The sequence below is a fragment of the Mandrillus leucophaeus genome, unplaced genomic scaffold, assembly GCF_000951045.1.
Source record: "Mandrillus leucophaeus isolate KB7577 unplaced genomic scaffold, Mleu.le_1.0 Scaffold39, whole genome shotgun sequence".
Lineage (NCBI taxonomy): Eukaryota > Metazoa > Chordata > Mammalia > Primates > Cercopithecidae > Mandrillus > Mandrillus leucophaeus.
The window spans coordinates 2,025,034-2,046,114 of NW_012104142.1; the positions used below are offsets into that span (position 1 = coordinate 2,025,034).

Sequence of the window (21,081 nt, forward strand, 5' to 3'; positions counted from 1 at the left end):
GGGGGCTGGTCCTGGCCTCAAGCCTGTTAGTTTTCTCAGGGTGCACCTTGCTTCTCCCTCAGTTTGCTGCTGGCCCTGAACATTTCCACTTGTAGTTCCCAGAGGCGCAGGGCAGAGTGTGGTCACCTGTGTGTCCTCGTGACCCAGCACCGGGTCTGCTGGACAACCGTCTGGGTGAGGAGGCATAAACTCTTGTTTTTGTGTTTTTAACCCCAGTTAGATGAGGGGACAGCATCTGTCATCCTCTCCGTGGCTGTCTGGCCATCTGCTCCTAGGCCAGAGGTGGTGACCGCTGAGGCACGCACACTGCCATTTGCCCTCCTGTGCCCTGGCAGGCCCTGCAGGCCTGCTATGGCACGCTGTCCCCGGGCCTCAGACCCCCCTGCACGTGTTCACGCAGTCACTCTCCGCAGTCACTCTCCGCGGGCCTCAGATCCGTCTGCACATGCTCATGCAGTCACTTTCCTCAGGCCTCAGATCCCCCTGCACGTGCTCACGCAGTCACTCTCCATGGTCACTCTCCACAGGCCTCAGATCCCCCTGCACGTGCTCACGCAGTCACTCTCCGTGGGCCTCAGATCCCCCTGCACGTGCTCATGCAGTCACTCTCCGCGGGCCTCAGATCCCCCTGCACGTGCTCACGCAGTCACTCTCCGTGGGCCTACCGGGCGTGCAGGGGAAACCCATTTACCTCCCCGCCCTCAGCACTGCCTTCGTGAGCAAGTCTCTGTCTTGAGGGTGCACACCCTCTCTGAGAGTGCGAGCTGGTTTCTCATGTTTGCCACTTAGATAACCCAGTTTACTGGGAAATACTGGGTACCTCTTGGCAATTTGTGTTTGCAGCACACAAAACAAGAAAGGGACTCTTTGGAGAGAAAGGGGGCTTTTCCTGACCCGCCTGCCAGGGTGACTGTGGGTCTTCAGTGTGGAGAGAGGAAGTCACTGCTTCCTGATGGTGGCAATGTGAGGGCCTGGAGGACACAGAAGGACTGTGGTATGCATGGGAGTGTCTTGACCCCAGCCAAATCTCAGGAGGCGGGCAGCACAGGCTCTCCTGGGGAAATAGGCAGGGTGGGGAAACTGAGTAACTATCAGTTCTCATTATTGTGTAACAAACCAGTCTAAAACTTGGAACTGAAAACAACATTGTGTCCTTCCTCATAACTCTGTGGGTGGGCTGGGAGGTTCCTCCCCTGCCTGCTCCCAGCCCTGTTCACTTGGCTGTGCTCCGCTGAAGGGTGAGCTGGGCTGGAAGGCCCAAGCTGGCTTCTTTTACATGACCAACATAGTGCTGGCTGTTGGCCGGGCGGCCTCAGTTCTCTCTGTGGTCAGTCATCCTCCAGTAGGCAGTCTCAGGGTAGCATTCCAAGAGGGGGAAGGCGGAAGCTGGAAAACCCCTTGAGGCCTAGCCTTGGGAGTTGCATGTATTAGTTCATTCTTGCGCTGCTATAAAGAAATAACTGGGGCCGGGCGCGGTGGCTCACGCCTGTAATCCCAGCACTTTGGGAGGCTGAGGCAGGTGGATCATGAGGTCAGGAGATCAAGACCATCCTGGCTAACACAGTGAAACCCCGTCTCTACTAAAAATACAAAAACTTAGCCGGGCATGGTGGCAGGCACCTGTAGTCCCAGCTGCTCGGGAGGCTGAGGCAGGTGGATCATGAGGTCAGGAGATCAAGACCATCCTGGCTAACACAGTGAAACCCCGTCTCTACTAAAAATACAAAAACTTAGCCGGGCATGGTGGCGGGCACCTGTAGTCCCAGCTGCTCGGGAGGCTGAGGCAGGAGAATGGTGTGAACCCGGGAGGCGGAGCTTGCAGTGAGCCGGGATCTCACCACTGCACTCCAGCCTGGGTGACTGAGCGAGACTCCGTCTCAAAAAAAAAAAAAAAAAAAAAAAAAAAAAAAAAAAGGGGGGGGGGTAATTTAGAAAGAAAAAAGGTTTAATCAGCTCACAGTTCTGCAGGTTGTACAGGAAGCATAGCGGCTTCCGCTTCTGAGGAGGCCTCAGGAAGCTTCTAATCACAGCAGAAGGCAAAGGGGAGCGAAGTATCTCACTTGGCGGGAGGAAGACAGAAAGGAGGGGGATGCTACACACTTTTAAACAACCAGATCTCACTCACTGTCACAGTAACAGCCAAGAAGATGGTGCTAAACCATTCATGGGAAACTGACTCTGTGATTCAGTCACCCCCTAGCAGGCCCCACCTCCAACATTAGGGATTACAATTTGAAATGAGATTTGGTGGGGACACAGATCCAAACCATATCGTGGCACAAGGTCACTTCTGCACATTCTGCTGGTCAGTGCAAGCCATAAAGCTGGACAAAATTTTCCAAGCGTGGGGAAGTGGACTCTTCCATTTGAGGGAAGGAGTGGTAAAGTCTCCTTTACCACTCCTTCCCTCCTACCACATTGTGAAAAGACTGTGTACAGAAACAAGAGGACTGAATGCAGCCATCTTTGCAAACATTCTTCCACATTGCCCCTAGGCAAGTGATTTGACATCTCTAAGCCTCGGTTTATCTGTAAAGTGGGTGTCCCTACCTCATAGTTTTGCGGGTTAGAAATTATGCACTTAAAGTGCTGCCACAGTGCCTGGAACAACAAAAGTTAGCATTTCTTCCTCTTATTGCTGATGTCTTAGGGTAAATAAGGAAACTGAGGCAGGATCCACAGCAGGTGTGTCTCTAGCTCTCTGGGCGCCCATGCCAGGGCTCTTCCCCCTGCTTTCCAGAGGCCCCCTCCTGTCTGGACTGCTGTCTGTCTGAGTGGAGGCCCAGGGCCTGGGTCCTGGGTCCTGGGTGGTTTTCCAGTCCTCCAGCCAGTCTGATCTTGCAGTTTTACCTCCCTTGTCTCCTCATGACCATGCCTCACTGTCTGCCTTGGATTAATAACTTATTTATGATATGGAATAAAAGCCAGACATCACCTCACTGCGGCTCCTCCGGAGCAGAGCCGGCCTCCCATTCCAGCAAGGGCTGGTTTTATTTTTCTTCCTCTGTGTCTTCAGGCACTGGCTGGGGGGAAGGCGGCTGGGGGCTGTTCAGCAGGCTGGTGAGAGTGATGGCTGTGCTTGCCTCTGCATCTGCCTCCCAGCCCCAGGGTGGTACAGGCCCAGGGTGGGCTCTCAGTGAGGGTCCAGGAGATTCCACATTCCCAGGCACTGCAATGGAAAGTTCCCAAACCATCCACCAGGCCCAGCATTCCATGTTCAGCATGTGGGTCTTGCCCTGCTTTCAAAGCCCTAAAAACAACAACAGTGATAATATTTACCTGCTGCTTCATCCTTAGCAACACTAAGGAGATCCCTGTCAACATAAGCTCAGGCGCTTGCAGATACCCTTGTGTTATGAAAACCTGCATGGATCCCAGCTCAGCGTAATTTCCACCATTCACCCTGACTTTGGCCTGAGTTGGAGACAGCTGTGGCTGGAAGAGGCTTTGGGGGCTTCTAGCTCCCTCTTCATTTTCCAGCAGAGAAAGCTGAGGCTCAAGTTGGGGAGGAGATCCAGGGTCATGGAGTAGCAGGTGAGTGTCAGGTGTCTGGGCGCACAAGGACCAAGGTTCCTTCCTCCCAGGCAATGTTCCTCCCGCAGTTCCAGGCAGCCTCTCCTGTCAGTGGAAAGACCAAGTGTATGTGAACAGAGCCTCAAGGTCGTAAACTGTGTGCTGTCCCCTGATACTGTGGCAACAGCTTCAGCATGATGAATGCTAAAAGTGATTGGTCTAATGGTGGTGGGGGGTGAAGGGGCCGGGGGTACTGCGTAGAGGTGTTTATGAGGCTCCCACTGTGACAGGGAGGGCTGCTCAACTTCTCATGTCATTGTCTTCCCTGAAACTGGGAGGCCAACTAAGAAAAACAGATGTCAATGGCCCAGTTAGTGGGATTTGATGCTCGAATGGAACCTTCTGGTGTTTCTCAGACTGAAGCCACCAGTGCTGCTGTTTTATCCATTTTCAACATATTGGAGGGGGAGAGGGCTGCTGTTATGTACACATTACTCGTCATGGAACATTTAAAAACCCTGCAGTCTAATTTTCTTCTGCTTTCAGTAACACAGCTGATGGGGCAGTAGAACAGGCCCCTTTTTAGAGAAATGTCTGGAGGTGAGATCGTTTGTTAGGACCAGGTTGGTCTGAATGCAAACTCTGTTCCCAACGGGTGGCTGAAGGCCTTTGTCAGCCTTTGCTTTTAAGCCAGCCACATATTTACACCTTTGGTCTGTCCAGAAACAGCCTGTCACTTTCCCCTCCAAGCCACACTCACCCCGCAGGCAGAGGTTCACATCCACCCCTCAAGGCTGGCAGGGGTCCACACTCAGAGTTAGCTCCTCCAGTCCGAAGAGGCCTGTGTTCCACAGCCTGGCCTACTGCTGGCCTGGGTGCATCGTGCCTTTGAGATGTTGTCACTTCATAATTCATAGTCCCTGCATAGGGAGATGCTAGGTAAAATATGCCGTCCCTTAATCCACGGCCACAATTTTGGGGAGGTGGACCTCTCACAAGGGTGGTATGCCCAAGGGAGTTTGTTTTAAGGCCTGACCCAAAGGATGCTTGTTTAGCATGGTTTCATTCCAGAGTCAGCTGCACAGCATCAACTGGTTCATCCCCCTGAAGCTCATGTCTAGAAGAGGGAAAGAGATACTGGGACAGGGACAGAGCACCTGCCAAGAGCCACTGCCACGGAGCACAGAGGAGGGAGCAGTGATGGGATGGCCTTTGAGCTGGGTGAAGGGGGCATTCCCAGTGGGGTGCACAGCAGGGGTGAAGGCACGGAGGCCCGTGGGAACCGTGGCTCTGGTACAGAACCCGTCCTGTGTGGCTCCAGTGTGGGGATTTTTGTTGCTGGTAATTCTAAAAGGGAAACAAACACAGCATAATAAGAATAACCACCACTGGGGCGGTGTGAGCCACCTCCTGTCTCTCCCAGATGGTGGCATTCGCTTCCCTGCACTCCCTTGCCCCTGCAGTCTGTTCGCCAACAGGGGCCGGGCACTCCTGTTACAATCTGAGTCCTCTGTACTTCGCGGCACTCCTCAGGGAGAAGCCAAGCAGTCCCCGGGCCGCCATTACTCCTCCTCACTGCCCTCCCTGAAGGGAACATTCCTTCCCAGGGACTGCCAGGGCCTGCCCCTCAGACCCCTCAGGCTTTCACTCGAATGTCACCTTCGGACGTCCTCCCTGGCAACCGTATTCACAGTTTCAAGCTCCAATCCTTTCTCTTCTCCATGGCTCCTTCCACTTGGTATGTCACATATTTCTAGTTATTTATCGCCTGTCTCCACCCTCCTATAGAACATTAGCTCCATGCAAAGAGGAATTTTTGTCTGTATCCCCAGCACCTAGATCAGGGGCTTCTCAGTCACCATCTGATGAATGAATGAGTGAATATGTGCTATTGCAGGCAATGGTTTAGGAGAAGCAAGTTACAGAGACATAGGTGAACATGCGAAGGGAGGGGGTCTGGAGAGGGGGTCTAGTGGCTGCAGTGTGGGCATTTGTGCTGCTAGTGCCTGGCAGGTGAACTGTCAGAGTGGGGCCAAATCTGGAACCTGTGCTAGTGGTGCTGGTCCCTGGGCAGGGTTAAGTACAGGACCGTACCACCTGTCTGGGCTCTTCTGGCCAATTGTGCTTCATCTGCTCCTTCCACCCTTTGCAGAGGAGACTGGCCAGTGATACCTGGAGGATCATTGTGTCATTAGGAGTCACTCGTGGGGCTAGAGCTAGCCTGGCATTCTCCTGTGCTCACCTACATTCCGGAGGGAACCTGTCTTTCGGCCACTGCCAAGCCCCTCATCAGTGGCTCACTACAGACCAGGCTGAGTATCAGATGCAGTGATAAACATTTATGTGCATGGTCTCACGTGGCAGACATGGTTTAAAACTAGTCAGTGACACCCTGGGCCAGGCTGCTGTAGGGTTCATTCAGAGGGGAGGCCTCGCTGGGACAGTGACCTGTCGGGCCCTCTCTTGGGCCTGCTTTCCACTGCCAAGGGTGTAGCACCTTTCCTGGTGCTGCTCACCATCAGCTGGTGTGCGTCTGAGCAGCAGGGTTCAAACTGTAAGGCCTCCACGCAGGGTGCTATTCCTCCATTCAGGGCCTGGCAGCCACACCGCCTGCTGGCACTTGAGGGCTGCTTCCTGTCTCCTCATCCCGGAGCCATGGCTGCTGCCAGCACTCAGGGCCAAGCAGCGGCCAGGCAGAGCTCCTTTGCCCAGCTTGGTGGGCTATGGTGGTGACAGAGAGGGAAGCCTCAGAGCCATGTGGCTCCTGGGCACTGGGGAATGGAATCTGAGGGTGGCTGCCGGCCTGGCAAGGTCTGCTCTGAGTCTGGATGGGCTCCAGAGTGAGGGGTTTGCAGCAGAAGGCAGTCTCTGAGCACCTACAGGTCCTGCCTCTAGGCCAGGACATCTGCCAGTTGGCAAGGGAAGAGAAGTAGAAATAAAAAGCGACCATTCCTCCTTTAAGAACTTCAAGCTTTTGGTCAGGCACGGTGGCTCACGCCTGTAATCCTAGCACTTTGGGAGGCCAAGGTAGGCGGATCCCTTGAGGTCAGGAGTTCAGTTGGTCATGGCCAATATGGTGAAACCCCGCATCTGCTAAAAATACAAAAAATTAGCTGGGTGTGGATGCGCGCCTGTAGTCCCAGCTACTTGGGAAACTGAGGTGGGAGAGTCGCTTGAACCTGGGAGGCAGAGGTTGCAGTGAGCAGAGATCGTGCCACTGCACTCCAGTCTGGGGACAGAATGAGACCCTGTTAAAACAAAAACAAAAACAAAAACAAAAACAAAAAACAGAACTTCAAGGTTCTGATGATCTGAGCAACTCTGTTCTCCAAGGTGCCAGAGGACAGAGCTAGTCATCACCTTCATCATCAACATCAGCACAGAGGGACTACTAATAATTGTCCTCACTCTCTGCACTGTGGACCCCCAACTTGGATGGCTGTGAGGGCATTAACTGGTCCTTGGCCACTCAGCAGGTCACAGCTGTTCCCTCTACCTCCCAGGCTTCCCCCACCCTGGATCACTTGTAATCTAGATGGCCCTTGGTCGTGAAGTAAGAGGTGTGCAGTAACCCAGCCTGCTGGACTCCCCCGGCCCCCTCTCAGGGAAGGTACTTATTGTACGCTCGTTTCTTCTCTTACTTGCCCATTTCCGGTGTTATGATGAACACACCTGTGCTGCTCTTGCTCTCTTTATGAAACACGCATGACCACTTAAATGTCCCTTTTCATGCCATTCCACTATTTGGAAGCCTCTAGGGTTTGGATGAGTGTTTCTCAGCCCTGGATGCATGTCTGAATACCTAGCAGCTTCCAGAATGCACTGACTCCTGAGCCCCACTCATCGAGTGTTGATTTCATTGGCCTGGGAGGTCACTGTAGTTTTGTAAATTCCCCCAGGTGATTTTAATGACTGTCTAGGGTTAAGAACGGCTGCTGTTATCTCCTGGAAAGCCTACTGTGTGTCAGGTCAGTAGCTGGGGTCAGGTCTTTCAGGACCAGAAGAGTCGGGCGGAGGAGGGAAGGAAAGGAAAAGACCACCACTTGCTGTGAACCCGGCTCCAGGAGGGCCATTTCCCATGCCTTATTTCATCTTCCCGTCCACTCTTTGGTTTCAGATGTGGAATCTGAGGCTGAGAGAGGGCTGGTGCCGCTCAGCTGGGAAGGACCCTGCTGGGATGGAACCCCAGGTGTTTCCCTCCCCAGCGAAGCCTCTACACTACTTTGCAGGAAAGTTGAATGACAGAAAAGGAGGGATACATTATGTTTGTTTCCCTTTTTTTAAACTTTGTTTAGGGAATGGGAATTGATTCTGTGTTCATGTGGTAGGCACACACTCGGTGCAGAATAGGTGTGCCTTTTGAGATAAGGACATCATAGAAAATTCAGAAAATACCTGAAAGTTTAAAGAGAAAGAAATTGCCTACCATCTCATTGCCTAGAGGCAATTCCCTAACAGCTGGGTATGTTTCTGCCCAACCTTTTGTCTGCAGGTCTTCTTTTTCACCTCTAACATCATCCTCTACCAGTCCCTTTTTGGGGGGTAAGGACTTTTCCCCTTAGGACATTCACCACTGGTATTCTTTTTTTTCTTGAGGACTTCTTTCCACTTACAGGCAGGAGATCTGGCCATGTGTGGTAGTTCATTTTTATGTTGCTATAAGGAAATATCTGGGGCTGGGCAATTTATAAAGAAGAATTTTAGTTGGCTCATGATTCTGCAGGCTGTACAAGCATGGCTCCAGCACCTGCTTCTGGTGAGAGCCTCAGGAAGTCTGCAGTCATGGTGGGAGGGAAGAGGAGCTGGCATGCCACATGGTGACATCGAAAGCAAAATAGATGGGGGACGTGCCACACACTTTATGCAACTAGATCTCGTGTGAACTGAACGAGAACTCACCACCAAAGAGATGGTGCTAAACCATTCATGAGGGATCTACCTCCATGGTCCAATCACCTCCCACCAGGCCCCACCTCTAACACTGGAAATCACATTTCAACATGAGATTTGGAGGGGATAAACATCCAAACTGTATCAGCATGTCAAAGCCAGGCCATAGCAGAGCCAGGAGCTACATACAAACCCTCCTGTGGTTCCAGAATGTCACCCCCAGCACTGATCCTGTGGGTTCCCTTCCTGAGCCACCGGGGCTTCCAGGCATATTTCAAAGTGACAATGGTGATCATGAGAATCATGGCCGCAGATGCAAACACTAACATGGCCCTCGTGGCATGCTTGGGACCATCCTAGGTGCCTTAGGTATATTGCTTTCTCAGAACAGCCCTACAAGATGGTTGTGGTTATAATCCTGAAGCACAAGGATGTTAAGTAAGTGTCCCAGCATTACATGATCTGAGAGTGGTACAGCCAGCATTTGAACTCAGGAACTCTCTGGCTCTAGGATCTCTGCATTTACCCACCACATTGCTTCTCCCCTGAGAAAGACTTTTGCTGCAAATGCACTGGGCTCAGCAAGACCTCAGTAGCCTTTCACCCAGCATCTCCCAGGGTGTGGGACCTGCAGAGGTCATGACCTTGTGGCCAAGTGGTCATCCCAGATAACTATCTCCAGCTGGCGGAGGCTCGCTGCTTCCTGGTGTTTCTTTGAGCCTTTGGCTTGTTGTGGCAGCGCTGATGCTGCTGGTATGGGGCGCCGTGCAGATGTACGTGGCAGAGCGTGCCAGTTGTGGACAAGCCTGGCAGCTTTCAGCCCCATCCTCCAAGAGCTCCTTCTTCCTGCCTGTCCCCAAGACTGCAGCTCAGTCTGAATCAGCTTTCAGACTTTCTTTGGCTTGGGCCGAGGACTTGGCAGCCCCAGCCTCCAGCAGAGCTCCTGTGGCTTGAGGCTTCCACATCAGGTTTGAATTAGATGAAATCTCAGCGTCGGCAGGCTTTCATCCCAGCCTCGCTGACTCCCGCTTCCGTGGTAGCAGGCAGTCTGCGTGCCACATGCGTGTCGTCTCTGCATGAATGTCTGCTGGAGCGTTTGTCGTCTGTGTGAGTCACCCCTTTGTGTGTCCTCTCTGTGCCTGTGTATTATCTCTGTGCATGTTTCTTGCCTCCATTCATGCATGTTATCTTTTTAATTAATAGCTTTATTGAGATATAATTCACATACCATGCAATTCACCCATTTAAAATATGCAATTCAGTGGTTTTAAAAATTATATTGACAGATATCTGCAATCATCACTGCAGTCAACTGTAGACCATTTTCATCACCTAACAAAGAGACTATGTGGCCTTTAGCTATTCACCCCCAATCCGACATTACCCCAGCAGCTGGCAGTGACGAATCTACTTTCTATCTCTGCGGATCTGCCTATTCTATTTGTATGAAGACACTTCATACAAACAGAATCATGTAATATGTGACCTTTTGCATCTGGCTTCTTTCTACTTGGCATATTTTCAAGGTTCATCCATCTTGTAGCATATATCAGTACTTCATTCCTTTCTACGGCAAAATAACATTTCATTGTATGCTATATATATACATATATATAGTGTGTCCATTTATCCATTGATGGGCATTTGACTTGTTTCCATCTTTTGACTACTAGGAATAATGCTATGAACAACTTTTTTTTTGCGTGGGCATGTGTTTTATTTCTCTTGGGTGCTTACACTTTGGAAGTGGAATAGCTGGATCATGTGGTAATGCTGTTTAATCACTGGAGGAGTATTGCCAGACTGTTTTCAAAGTGGCTGTGCTATTTTACATTCCCACCAATGTATGAGGGTTCCAGTTTCTCCACGTCCTTGCCAACACTGGTTATCTGACTTTCTGATTCAAGCCATCCTATTTCTTTGTGGTTTGGATTTGCCTTTCCCTGACGACTGATGATATTGAACATCTTTTCATGTGCTTACTGCTGTTTGTAGATCTTTCTTGGAGAAATGTCTGTTCAGATAGATCCTTTTCCCACTTTAGAACTGGGTTGTCTTTTAGTGATTGTGTTGTGAGAGTTCTTTACATATTCCAGATACAAGTCCCTTATCAGGCGAGGAGAGGCCGGTCTCTCATGTCTTTTTGCACCCCAACCTCACCCCCATCAAGCTCAGCAAGCAGTATGTGCTTCATAAACACTTAAGGACATATTGAGGGAGGAAGAGATCTGGGTCACTTTGAAGAGTCCCTGCAGGAGCCGTGGTTCCAGGGTGTGGGGGTGTGAGGGGTGGGGCTGCCTCTCCTACCTGCCATGAATCAGAGACAACAGCCCTGGATGACCCGTTAGAGGTTCTGGCCACTGCAGGTTATGTAGGGCGTTGCTTTCAGCTGAACTGACTGATGGACCTGCCAGGGTTGGGGGACTTGAAAAGACCTAGATCACTGAGCCTGTCCCTCCTCCTTGATTTTGGGGTAGAGCAACTGGGAAAAAGGCAGTGTCATTTACTGAGATGGGGAAGACAAGGGGAGGAGTGGGTCTGGAAGTCAAACTTAGAGTTCTGCTCCAAAGTTTGAGATGCCCAGTGGAGATCCAGTCTCTATCAAGGAGGCTGTTGGATAATCATAAAGGAATTCCAGGGGGAGCCAGAGCTGGGGATGTAAATTGGAAGTCATTTGCAGCCATGCAGTACCCAAAGCCATGGACCTGGGGACGTGCCAGGGAGAGCTGATGATTGCAGGAGCTGTGTGAGACCAGGACAAAGAAGTGATTGCTGGCCATGGCCATGTGGTAGTCACAGGTGAGCAGTTTCCAGGAAGTGGTGGCTCTAGAAGGCCACTTGGGGTGGGTAGAGGAGAAGCCAGGGGGCATGGAGGTGGTGCGTGTAGACAACACTTTCTGCTGTGGAGGGAAGCAGTGACACGGGCAGTGGTTGGGCAGGGATGGGAGGTAGGGAGTTTCAAAGATGGGGGACACTCGAGTGTGCTTGAATGCGGATAGTAATGGTCTTGTAGAAAGGAAAGTGTGATGGAACTGGAAAGGGGGTGCTAACTGCAGGAGCTGAGTCCTTGAGGAGGTGACAGAGAGGTGATCCTGAGCACAGAGTGGAAGGGGGACACATCCAGCCACAGAAGAGGAGAGGGGGCCCAGCTGTGGGAGGACACTGGCACTGGCACAACAGGGTGGTGGGAGCCTTGGAGTATGAGACTGGGGGTGGGGCAGTGTTGGGGGTCTGAGCCATTTGGGAGAGCTGGGACACAGAATGTTCAGCTGTTAGTCTTAACAGGGAAGTGCAACAGAACCTCAGCTTCATGCTCACGTGAGGTGAGTTGCTGATTTCAAGTGAGACCAGTAGGCACCTGTGTGCACGCGTGGAGTAGGTGGATGGTTGGACTGAACCAGGGTGGAGAAGCTTCCCTGGGACAGCAGCATGGAGGGAAAGAGGGTGAGAGAGTATGGGTGTTTGCAAGATAATTATTGTGCAACTAGACCTAGATGTCCAAGGTGGTGAGAAGGGAAGTGAGGAAGTAAGGATCATATCTTGGAGGTCCCGATGAAGTTTAATAATAACTGGAGCCAAGTGCTAGGGTTAGGTGAGCAGGGCAGTAGGGGAAGGGAAGGAGGTTTCTGGGTTGTAGCAGCCCATGTGGTCTAGCCAAGGAGTGTGGCTGGCAGTGGCTGGGAACAGTGCATGCAGATGCAGGTGGCCCTATTGAGGTGAAGCGGCCACCCGTTGAAGAATCTGGTGGAAGCCATTTCTGATCCTTGTGTGTATCACTCCAGCATCCAGTTGCTGGATTTTCTTTTTGTTTCCTACAGTGGAACAGTTTCAAGCTGGATTTGCTGGAGGCCTAGAACCTGAGACAGCATCAAGGGGTGTCCGTGGAAGTAAAGCCCTTGTGATAGAAGTTCCAGAACAAGTTCAGGCCCAAGAATACACTCTCCTTGGGAGGTGGTGGGATGATTGGCTGAGAGGTGGCCTGCTCTGCTACTTTCTCCTCTGGGGAAGCCCCAGATAGGCCAGCCTGGGAAGGAGAAAGGAGAGGCAGTCTGGCCCACCCCTCAGCTGGCTTCACTGGAGCTACCATCTTGAAATGGACCTTCTGGGCATTTGGCAAAGGTAGGCTGGTCCAAGCAGCAGCAAGCAAGGGGACTCAGGATCCCCCTTTCCCAAGGCCTGCAGCTGTCCCCTGAGAGCCAAGCCACTTGCAACTGTCTGGACCCAGGCCAGGTCCTTGCTCATTGACTCTGTACCTGGCGCAGATAGAGCCCTGCCCATGTCCCACACGTCTCCCAGTCCTTGGAGATCTCTTCTGTGCTCCCCTTGGAAATCTCTTTGTTGGCTCCGGTCACCCTTGCCTCCCAGTTTACATCCACATACATGCAGTTTGAGGATAGATGTACTTTTATGTACGCATGTACACATACATACTGATTTCAAAATAATTTGGCCTCAATTACCTGCTATAATATTTGGGACCTTATCCTGATAGTAGACAGCCGTGGGTGACCCGCTGAACTTGTTCTGTTGTGGTTCACAGCAGGACACAAGGTGATTTCTAAGCCAGCACTCACCTCCCTAGTTGCCATGTGACCATGTCTTCTTTGGGTGTCCTGGGCTTACACTTGAACTTGGGGCCTTCCCCTGAGGGAACCCATACCGGAAAACATGTTAACATGGCCTGGAGGCCTCTGGATGAAGAGGTAGGCCAAATGTGTTACCTTTGCAACCAAAACGATGTCATGTTGGAGAATCCACAGTCCTTCCCATCTTCCACCCTCACCACCATTCAGCCACACACCTCCCAGGGAAGGCACCTCAGAAACAGCCACATTAAAGGGAGTTTAGCCCAGCTGACAGTGGTCAGATTTGTGCACTGGAGAATTTCCATTTGGGGAAATTGGACAAGGGCCTACGGGTATGTGGCTCAATTGGATGTAATCAACGATTCTTTGTTTTAGTTTTACTGTGTGAAGAAACTTTCTAGTACATGTTTCCTATTTATTTACCGTTTGTAAAAGAATAAGGTATAGGTAGAAATTCAATATGACTGACATTTATTTTCCATCCTACCAGAATTTTTTTCTCCTTTTTTTCTTGATTTTTTATACAGAAATTTGATTTGATTTTAGCACTTTAAAATTAGCCACCACTTTTCAGAAATATAAACATTCTATAAATTGAGAGACAGGAGTACTTTAGTGAAGAGGCAGAAAGCCAGAAAGTTCTCACTGCCAGCCTGTCTACGCTGTGTGGTGCCTGGTTTCCTGGCCAGGGCAGAGATTCAAGGGAACTTGGGCCAAACCTCTCATTGTGCAGACAGGGAAACCGAGGTCTGAGGGGAAGGAACTGGGCCCATCTTGCCTCCTGGTCTGGTGACCAAGCCTGCTTTCCTGTCTTCTCTGTCTAGGAGGAGAGTCTCTGTGGCCCAGGAGGAGCCCAGACCTGGATGAGAGCTGCCTGTCAAGGCCTGGGTGGGATGCACACAATGGGACAAGGACAATCTCTGGGGAGGTTCCGCCCTGACCCCTTGGGGGCTGATGGGATCCACAGTCACAAAGAAATTTAGAAACTTATTTCTCGGATTACGCAGGACAGGGCTTGGTTCTGGCTTCTTTGTCCTAAACAGTTTACTGGGATGGGGAAAGACAGATCTTTTAACCCTTTCATGGGGAGAGGCCTAAGGGTGTGGAGGCTGGACCAGACCCAGGGTCCTGGGGGTTCCCATTCTGCTGAGAACAGTGAGGGTGTGATGAGGATGGTCTGCGTGGGGGTAAGAATCCTTTTAGGCTAGGTGGCGGGGGAGGTCACCTGGGGAGTGGGAGGGACTGTTTCTTTTATGGGCTGTGCCCTGCCCTTCCTTCTCATATCCTTGGTGAGAGGTGTGCTGGCCTCCATGGGAGGGTTTTGCCCAGAGGTGGAGAGTTGGAGAATGAGTGTCCTTGCTCTGCAAGGTCAGACCAGAGGCCCAGGGATTTGCAGGTGGTACTAGGAAAGCAATGTTTCCTTGCTCCACGTGGCTCCTGAGGGCAGAAGCAGGCCTGGGGGATGAACCCAGGTAATACAGCATTGTGGTTAAGAGTGCTGACACTTACTTGCTGGGTGACTGGGCCAGTTACTTAACCCTTCTGAACCTCTATTTCCTCATCCATGAAATGGGTCTAACGTTAGTGCCTACCTTATAGGGCTCTAAAGATAAAATAAGACAATATATAAAAATATGAGCGGCAGGTACTGTTGTTAATAACAGTGATAAGAAGACGATTTATAAACGTTGGAAAGTAGGGAAGTGTGTTCACGCTGAATACAATGTTAGGTGTGTCCCTATTCAGAATCTGTTACATCTTGAGGGAGGGAGCTCTCTGTCACTGGAGGCATCCAAGTAAAAGCTAGAGGTCTCCTAACTGGGGATGTTGTCGAAGTACAATGCTTCAGACTGGGATGAGCACGATGATCCTGAAAGGCCTGTAGCCCATGATTGTGGGCCAGAGGAAGGGGCGGGCTGGAAGGCAGTGGTTTCATTCTGGGAACCGTATCCCTCATATGAGGCACCGAGCCCTCGAGACCCCGTGGAGTCTCTGGGCTATGGGGCAGGGAGTGCCAGGCTTGAAGGATCCTCTTTGTGGAGCCATTTAACCAAGCCCCAGAACTGGGGAGGGCCTTGACCAGGTGCCTGGTGTGTGGGAGGCGCTGAGTAGAGCCTTCCACTTCTTGCTCTGGAGAGTTTGCCTCTGCTAGGCAGCTTGAGAGGTGTGATGGACTGAGACGGCGCAGGCCACTGCCCTGGGCCAGCCAGGTTTGTGTGCCCGTGACCTGGATGGAGCAGTGGCCTCTGACTCATGCTGTCCCTTGCTTGCTTGTTCCAGGGGTACAAGGGACCCAGGGGTCCCTCTGGGTATCAGACACGGCACTGTGGAAAGGGGGATGGGATAAATCATGCAGGGCTTGGCTGAGAGTTCATCACAGGCCCTCATGGCAACAAAGCTGTGGTAGGCCTTGGAGGCGTGTCCCGGGCCTGGAGCTACCAGCTGGAAGACAGGCCTCCCGTCGGGGTGCTGCAGGTGCACAGTGGCAGACTCCCTTGGATTTGGCCACTACTTTTTGTCCAGGTTTGGGCTCAACCTCTGTCCCTGAGCCTGAATGCCCTGGTCCCCTCCCCACACTGTCCTTCCTGCATTTCCACCCTCACCCAGGGGCCTTCCCCTCTACCTCGTATGCTCTTTCCTTCTCGCGTCGGTTTCTTTTGCACACTAACAATTTCTCCCTTCTGTCTGCTGTGGAAACCTGGGCTGACAGTCCCTGGGTGACCATGTGACTCAGCCTGGATGGGACTGTGAAGGGAGAATCTCCTTGTCTCTGACGGCAGAATGGAGATATGTCTGCAAGGACAGGGGATGTATAGCTTGTCTTGGAGGAGGGAGGATGAAGCTGGTGTAGGGGGAACTGAGGGGAGGGATGGTAAGAGTGTTGGGTCTCTCACTTCCAGTCTTAGCCCCTGCCTCAGTGTGTCCTGGGGCTAGTACCTTCCCCTTCAGGTCAGGGGGTTTGAGTTGAATTTCTAATCCTTGCAACCAGGAACCTGATGGATAGTCATCCTTCAGGACCCACAGATGGCACCTCCTTTGGGACACGTGTCCACACTTTGTCATAGCACCGGGCAGGACATTGGCTGCCCTCAGTTCTTGGGCCTTATTTTTCCGCTTCTCCCTGCCCATAGCAGGCACACAGTAGGTACAAAGTCAAACTGCTCTGCATGGATACATGTGTGCTCAGTATAAGGTTTGACACTGACATTTTAACAAGCACATCAGAACTTTTGCAGACAATTGAGTGTTACGTGATAAAATGGTTACATGGAAGCCTCAAATTTGTTCCAATAATGCCATTTTTCCCTGGAACATTTCTTGGCGTCTTGATTGGGCCTGTTGATGAAGCACAGAAGGCAACTGTCTTGATTTGGCTCCAAAATGACGCTTTCTGTCTGATCCACAGAAACAGCTAGAAGGGGCACAGAAAACGTTGGCTGCTGTTGGGGGCTTAGTGGTAGGTGTTCAGTCGGACTTGGAGGGGGCTCCTGAGATGCAGCCTCAGAACAGGAGGAGGTGGGAAGTGGGAAGTGGGTGGAATTGGGTTGTGTTGTCACTGGAGAAGGTCAAATGGAGAAGGTCCAGTGAATTTATAGAAACGCTTCCTTCATTCACTGCTCTGTGTTCACAGCTGCGCTCCCAGTCCTTGTTATGTAGTAAGCACTCAATAGATACCTGTTGAACAAGTGAAGGAATTCAACAAATATTTATTTGTAAATCATGCCTATTATTTTCCATCCACTGCAGTAGGTACTCTTAGTACTTTGTAGGATGACGTGGTGTGTGTGTGTGTGTGTGTGTGTGTATATATACACATGTGCATATGCAGACACACATACGTTAACCCACATCTAGTTGTATGTTTCATTGGCCCTTGTGATGACTGCCTTCACTAGGGGATAATAACACATTTGCTGGGCTTTGCCATCATATTTTTTTGTTTTTATTTCCAAGGCCAACACCTGATTTTTTAAGGGAATATTTGATGTAGGGAAACATTAGATGAAAAACACGCACTCCTGGCTCATTTATCGTGAATGAGCATTAGCTGCCCTCCTCCCTGCCCCCAAAGCCCCATCCCGCCATGTGCACACCCATGTGCTTTCAACCTGAAATAACAGCGCTTCGTATTGAAGTGGGGGACCAGCACACCTTAGGGATAATGAGCCTTTGCCCCTAGGATTTTCCTGTCTGCCTCTAGGTAAAGCTAAACCCTTGTGATGTGCTTCGGGCTGGAGTGCAGTGCCTTGGTGTGTGTGCATGTGCCTTATGGCAGTGGCTTTTGTGCCTCTGCTTTTTGTAAGCAATAGAAGCTCTGATGTAATGAGATTTTATGCAGAGCCCCATGGATAGACAACACAGTAAAAGTGGATCTGCTTTGCTGAAAGGAGGGTGGGCCCCTTTGCTCAGCTTTCCTATCACCTCCTCCCATTCCCCTGCCAGGGCCTCATAGAATGTCATGGAATCCCAGGGCTCCTCAAGGCCCTGGAGGAAGAGCCTGCACGCATGTAGGGTCACATATGTGTACTCACAGATGCTCGCCTGTCAGCTGTACTGTGTTCATGCTCTTCTCTCTCTCTTCCCCCGTGCTTGCCGTCCCTGGTTCAGGCGGGTCTCATCCGCACAGATAGCACCGACTTCTTCATTGAGCCTCTGGAGCGGGGCCAGCAGGAGAAGGAGGCCAGCGGGAGGACACATGTGGTGTACCGCCGGGAGGCCGTCCAGCAGGAGTGGGCAGAACCTCACGGGGACCTGCACAATGAAGGTAGGCTGTAGGTAGGGGCCTGTGCGCTGCTTCTCTCCCTACCTCTGGAGTGTTTCCCGGTAACTTCTGTCCTTAAGCTGTCCATGCCTGGCCTCAGTCTTCTTACCTGTAAAATGGGACTGGGCCACATAGATCTGCTGTACTGGCAGAGAAACCCCATTGCGTTCTAGGAGCTGCTGTAATTGGCTGGAGCTAGGGGCCAGAGGAGCCACTTGTGTCCTGAACTGTGGTCCCTGGGACTCCAGAGGTCTCTGAGGAGCTCACTATTTCTTCTCAAGGCTATTTCTGAGCCAAGGCAGAAGGTAGAATGCCTGCACTGAGTTTTTCCCCCTAAAGTCAACTCAACCGTGTGGGAACCACAGGAAAGGAGTTATTAGGGCACCTGCAGGGAGGCTGCCTGGTGTCAGGGCGTCATGGTCAGCTGTGTGTCCTGTAGACCATTTTACAATCCTATCTTCAAGTCTGTCTACTGCGTGATCCAAGGCAAGTTACCTAAGATCTCTGAGCCCTCATTTTCCTCATCAGTAAAGCAGAGATGATCCATGTCTACCTGTAAATGTTATATGTAATGGTGATGGTGTCTATGAAAATCCCAGTATAGGGCTTGGCATGTAGTAGGTGCTGGATAAATGGCAGCTCTCCTTACAGTATTATTAAGGGTAACTGCTGACGTGTTAGGGTGGGAACCCCCTGAGGGAAGGGGCGTCCCTGCGCCCAGGTGACCAGTGCAGGAGCCTACACACCAGAGGCACTCAAGACTTATGGTTGGGCAAATAAACTGGATGTGACAGGTGCTGGTCCTGGGCCCGTGGTCAGCTTCACAGTGTCACAAAGCTCCTTTGGCCAAGAAGAGATGAGGAGGCCATAGGTGAAATCTGGTTATGACTGGACCACACACACCGTTGTGCCAGCTCCCTGTGGGACTGGGCTTGGCGTGAGGAATGCCTGGAAGCCAGTTGTCCCCACAGATGGTGTATCCATTGAAGCTCCAGCTGCTCTCCAAGTGTCACTCACAAGAGAGCCGTGGCACCAGAGCCAGAGGATTCTGTAGGCCTAAGGTGGGGAGGGCAGGGCTGGTGGGGCCTCTGAGCGCTGGTGTGGATTTCAGGGCACCCTTCCCTCCACCAGGGTTGGGAAGAGGAATGAGTCTCCGCTGGGCTCCATTTTTTTAGGCCAATTCTGAATCCAAAGACCATAAGGTCCCCTCTTTTAGGAAGAGATGTTGGGGAAGTCCAGCTCCAGAGCTGTGAGCCTGGAACCAGCTGCATCACCAGCCACCATGGTGGGCAGCTGGGACGCTGAGACCACTGAGCACATGGAGCTGGAGTTCAGACCCAAAGAAATGTAGCTGCGACTCTTGCCCCACACCAGGCTCCAGGGCTGGAACTCCAGTCTGTGGGCCTGCCTTAGAAAGACCAGGGGCAGGAGAAGACTTTCTTGGAAAGCTGCGACTTGTACTTCTATTTGAAGGCCAGTCGTGGGGCTGAGCCTAGTGTGGGGAGAAGCATTTCTAGGCGTGCCTGTCTCCATTTCACATACTTGATTAAAGCCAGAGTCTTCAGTTTGGCTCTTTGGGTCTGGTTTTCCGCACACAGAGAGGTGCCTTGGAGGCCTGGCCAGGTGCTCAAAGCCTGCCTAGCAGCCGGCCAAAGGCTTTTCGGGAATCTCCCTCAGGCTGGGGACCTCTGCATCTCCACCTGTCCCCATCATCCACAGGTGTCCCTCCCCATGGTTCCTCAGACCTGAGAGTCTCCTGGGTCTGTTCTCTTCTCCTACCCAGGCTGGGGGTCCTGGAGGACAGATGCCAAGTCTCCATCTCTATGTCACTCACAGCAGCAGGCCTGTCCCTGGAGGAAGGAGAGCAGGGAGGCATCAGAGGCTCCACTACACGGGTTTGCTTACTGGGCTGAGTCTGTGGAGGGGATTCCAGCCCCCTGCTCCATTGTAAGGGAGTCTGAGGTGCACCAGTGAACCTGGGGTGGAGGGGACAATTCCTCTTCGCACTCAGTAAGGCCACAGCTGCTGCTTCCTGAAAAGGGCGTGTGGGGGGACACACCCCACCCATACACTCATGCTCACACACTGACACAGACACACTCACACACCTGTACACCCACACCCACACACAGACACACCCCACCCATACACTCATGCTCACTTACTGACACAAACACACACACACACCCCCATACACCCACACTCACACACAGACACACCCCACCCATACACTCATGCTCACTTACTGACACAAACACACACACACCTGTACACCCACACTCACACACAGACACACCCCACCCATACACTCATGCTCACACACTGACACAAACACACACTCACATACCTGTACACCCACACTCACACACAGACACACCCCACCCATACACTCATGCTCACACACTGACACAAACACACACACACCCCCATACACCCACACTCACACACAGACACACCCCACCCATACACTCATGCTCACACACTGACACAAACACACACTCACATACCTGTACACCCACACTCACACACAGACACACCCCACCCATACACTCATGCTCACACACTGACACAAACACACTCACACACCTGTACACCCACACTCACACACAGACACACCCCACCCATACACTCATGCTCACACACTGACACAAACACACACACACCCCCATACACCCACACTCACACACTGAAAAACACATACTTATACCCACCCACATTCGCACACCTGCATACACATATATAGACCCTTCTACACACTCACACACTCTCACAACCCCACATCTACCCATGCTCACACACATTGACACCCCCCCACATACACACCCCTTCACACACTCACACACTCTCCAACACACACACACTCTCTCATATACACACACATCCATCATGAACTCCAAAGAAGAGTTACATGATCCTTTCCCAAGGCTCTGGGGAGAAACTGAACTGTTCAGAGTCCAGGGGAAGGAATTCCCAGTGCTGGGCCCCCAGGCTTGAGCTGGCCCTCACCCCACGGCCCTGCCTTGGCCCCTGGGGCTGTGCCCTGAATGCTCTCCTGCTGCAAACGCTGCCTTCTCCTATTTAACCCATGGTCCTACTCTCCGGAACCCGTTCCCACCCCCGATTCCCTCCTGAGGATACGAACGGGGTATGTGCTCCTGCAGCCGGAGCTCCAGCTCTCCTTGGGCTGCCCATGCCAGGGACGCCAACCGGGCTGGGGCTCAGGGCGACTGCTTTACAAACAATTGAGATAAAATTCACCATTTTAACCATTTTGAGGCATACGATTCGCTGGGTTTTTAAAATTATATTCACAATGCTGTGCAGCCATCA

The 21,081-nt window shown here is 51.8% G+C and overlaps 1 protein-coding gene across 1 annotated transcript in view; it reads left to right on the forward strand.

The window, feature by feature from the left end:
- ADAMTS14 (ADAM metallopeptidase with thrombospondin type 1 motif, 14) overlaps positions 1–21,081 on the forward strand; it is an 86,100-nt gene that overhangs the window by 8,560 nt on the left and 56,459 nt on the right. The window contains exon 2 of the mRNA XM_011991069.1: positions 17,598–17,754. Coding sequence (XP_011846459.1) covers positions 17,598–17,754 — 157 coding nt within the window. The remainder of the gene's footprint in view (positions 1–17,597; positions 17,755–21,081) is intronic.